Genomic DNA, 3,612 nt, shown 5'->3' on the forward strand with positions numbered 1-3,612 from the left:
TTTAGATATTTTTTCCTGCTGTCCCTATTGAAACCTTTTATGAGGCACTTTAATCCATATTAAAACCTAATCAATTGATCAGATCATTTTAAATTGAGGCAATATCTAAATGTAGTGTAAAAGGAATAACAGAAAGTATAATGCTTCAATCAAATTCACATAGTTTTATTTATGATGAAAGGTTAAATTGATAATAACCATATGGATCAATAGCTTTTGAGCAATAAAAAAGCAATGGAAATTCTTTCTCGAATAATCATTTTTCAAATACTCAGATGAATAATTACCAAATGTATAACTCCCAGTTTTGGAGAAATGCAAAAACATTTCTTTTTTAATTCATTCTACATTATTACATGTTTATTCTTTTCTTAAAACTCGTAGAAAAGTAGATATGCTTATACACAATGAAAAAAAAACCCATTTTACATATACAAAGCTGGTATTTTTCCTATACATTAAAAATCAAAATACCCTATTTTCTTTCACTACAGGTGTATTTATATATTCAGCTTTCCTTAAACCCTGTAAATTGACTTTATCTAATAGATTTTGTGTTGCATTCTGTTTCGATACAGGTTTTACTCTTTTCTTTGAAGATGGCTTCACTGTAATGTCAGCAAGCATCATCATTCTGGGGTTAAAGAACCCGGATCCCAGAAAAGGAAGATTTTCGTCCCTTAATAATGGTGAGACAGGTGGTGCTACTTGTCGTATTCCGAATGGGTTATTAGTTGTCTGTTGGTTAAATGGTATATTAACAACCATTCGATTGGGAATTTGTCCTGAAGGGAACTGTCGTGGTCGTCGATTTTCACGAAGCCGTCCGCCTGAAAATTCTAATAACGGATTAAATAAATTGTTTGTCAAAGGTAAATTAAGATCTTGAAGAAAGAGCAGAGGATTGTCTTCGAAGATATCAAAGAGTTCATAGTCAAGAGGAGCTTGAAAAGAGTCTTGAAGAGAGAGGAAGAGAACAGGATCGAAAGGAGGCCCACCTTGTGTTGATCTTCGGTTCCCAATCGGGAATTCCCTCCTTTGTTGCCGTGCTTGTAATCCTGGCGTAATTGAAGGTTGCATCGGAGAAATTCGGAGGCGATTTCTTTCCAAGGGTGATGGCGAAGGGCCTTGAAGTCGAAATGGCAGTCGCCGAGAACCAATTTGAGAAGGAATAGGTGTCGATGGCGTTGAACGTAAGGCTTGTCTTTGTCTAGAAATAGGGAGCCCCCTGAGAAGTGATTCGGGTAGTCTTTGGTTAATACGAAACTGGTTGGGTGGTCTGAAGGCCAAATTTGAACGCTCTATTTGGTTGCCTGGAAATGATGTTTGCCCAGCGAAGTTCTGAGCTCTACCTTCAATCCTTGTCCATACTTGCATGTTTCTATTCATATTACGCTGATCGGTTATAAAGCGTGCTGCTTCTTGGTTTCCAACCGGTACTGGACGTGTGACGGTTCGAACAGAGTTCAATCGATTATTTACACGGAGAGGAGATGGTGGATTTGGTCTAAATTGGATATTTGTTGCTGATGGAAGAAAAGAATTCCTTGGTAATGGTCTCAGCTGCATGTCTGCTGGCCTTGTTGGAGTTCCCTGAAATATACTCAGTGTTGGTGATCGACGAGCAGTAAGAGATTGGGGAAACGCAGTTAAACCACCTCTTGTTGGTTGTTGAGACTGTTGACCACCCGCAAAAATCTGCTGAGGACTTGGTATATTGACTCGAGATGGACGAGCAATTGGCATTGGAGATGATAGAACCATTCGAGCTTGACTGTTGATCGCATTGTCCCTTTCTAGATTCCTAGGCCTCATTCTGTTATTTTGTGGGGACGTAGGAGAGTCTCGAAAGACATCTCTGATGAGGATTTGTTCATTAAATGGATCGATTCTACGGGCAGGATTAATCTGATTCTGTTGGGCTGGCAGTCCTCCACCCACTTGAAATACTGGTATACGTTCAGGGGGTTCTCTCCAGTTAGGACCCGACGCAAATCCCGATGGAATCCTGCTTTGAGGATTGAATGGTGGCAAAAACGGTCTGTTTACAGACGTTCCTGTGATTTCAGGAATTGATGATTGAATTACACGATTCTGATTTGTATTCATTTCAGGTGAAGAAATAGGAAGTCTTCGTTGCTGTTCTATCCCACTTGGTGCAGAATTTTCTTCTATGGGAAAATTGATTGGGATGTTCATGTTTCCAAAAACATCAGAGGGATCGCCTAGATTTGGATTGTTAAATAATGAGTTATCTGACCACATATCATGCTGGACATCATTGATTCCAGCGATCTGATTGTCATTAATGCCTATGTTACCTGCTAAATTTTGACCACCAGCACCTGTTATTAGTTGATTATTGATCTGGGGTCTTTGTGTCTGGTCTGATGTAAATGATAACCAGTCATTTATAACAGAGGAGGGGGCACCGGGTCCACTGGGTACTGATAGCTCAGGAGGAAAATTCTGTGGTAGTGGGTTTGGATTAATATCTTGGTTTGTGGAAGGTGGTGCTGCATTTTGTTGAGACGAGGATTGGGATTGCATAGACATCACTGACTGTAAATCAGGAAGCTCTGGACGTATGGGCTCAACGCGAGTTTGACTTATGTCTGGAGTAGAGTTTGAGTCGTTTACAGGGAAAACATCTCCATTTGTTCCTGGTGGTAGTTGAAAGTCGACTATTCCATCAGGGGACAAAATGTCGTTGAAAGAATTTGCACTTGTGAATAAACCATCATTCACAGAGGCATCTGGTGGAGTGATGTTCTCAAATATCCTTTCCAAGGAGAAATCTGGAGGCCTCATTGTTGTCCCTCCCAAGAAATCTAGAGGCACATTAGCTAGATCGTCTAGGTTTGGCAGTGAATTGAAAGACGACTCAGTCCCGAATGGATCTGGATCCGTACTGTCAGGGGAGATCAATGTTCGGGCAAATCCAAACTCTGGTCCAGTATTTGCTTTAATGATAAATAAAAATTTATTTATTTGAAGTATATTTAAATATTTAAAAATAATAAAAGAGAGAGAGAGAGATTAGAGTAACCATTACTTCGTTGCGCTGATGCGATGCAAAGTGTCCAGACAAATCCATACAAAACTACCACCTGCCTCCATTTCATCTCTGAAATCATTTAAAATCATTGAAATAAAAATATTACAGATTAAAGGACCATAAAGTCACAGTACTGGACGTAAAGGTATCAATTTCTTCCAAGTATAACTCCCAAAATAAGACTTATCGCTACATAAGAGAAATCACCGACGAAAAAGAGAAATCGTTTCCAGTTCTTCTATGTGTGTCAAAAATTTAATTATGATCATATTAATTTTTAATTTTTATATATAAATTTCAAAGCTATGAATGATTTCATTTTCTTTCCCTGGTCTGAAGCTTACACATCAGTTATCTTATTTTATATGTCCTTGATAGACTGTTCAAGACACTAGTTAATTTCTTATCTGTATATATGTTCAGCACCTTTGACGATGTTTGAAAATTACATTAATGAAGATAATATAAGAATACTGTAGCTAGAACACTTCATTGCGTGACCAGTGTAGGAGGAAGAAATTTTGACAATTGCTGGGGAATTTTTATATTTCAAA

At 38.4% G+C, this 3,612-nt stretch overlaps 1 protein-coding gene across 1 annotated transcript; it reads right to left on the reverse strand.

Moving 5' to 3' along the window:
* Positions 1 to 306: 306 nt before the first annotated feature.
* LOC133195257 (uncharacterized) lies at positions 307 to 3,125 on the reverse strand. The gene is made up of 2 exons (XM_061331114.1): positions 3,056 to 3,125; positions 307 to 2,963 (listed from the first exon to the last, which is right to left on the reverse strand). Exons 1-2 carry the CDS (start codon positions 3,123 to 3,125, stop codon positions 466 to 468), a joined length of 2,568 nt encoding a protein of 855 aa, XP_061187098.1. The 3' UTR covers positions 307 to 465.
* Between the last annotated feature and the right edge of the window lie 487 nt (positions 3,126 to 3,612).

The sequence above is a fragment of the Saccostrea echinata genome, unplaced genomic scaffold, assembly GCF_033153115.1.
Source record: "Saccostrea echinata isolate AGI-Se365-2 ecotype Australia unplaced genomic scaffold, CSIRO_AGI_Sech_v1 ptg000001l, whole genome shotgun sequence".
Taxonomy (NCBI): domain Eukaryota; kingdom Metazoa; phylum Mollusca; class Bivalvia; order Ostreida; family Ostreidae; genus Saccostrea; species Saccostrea echinata.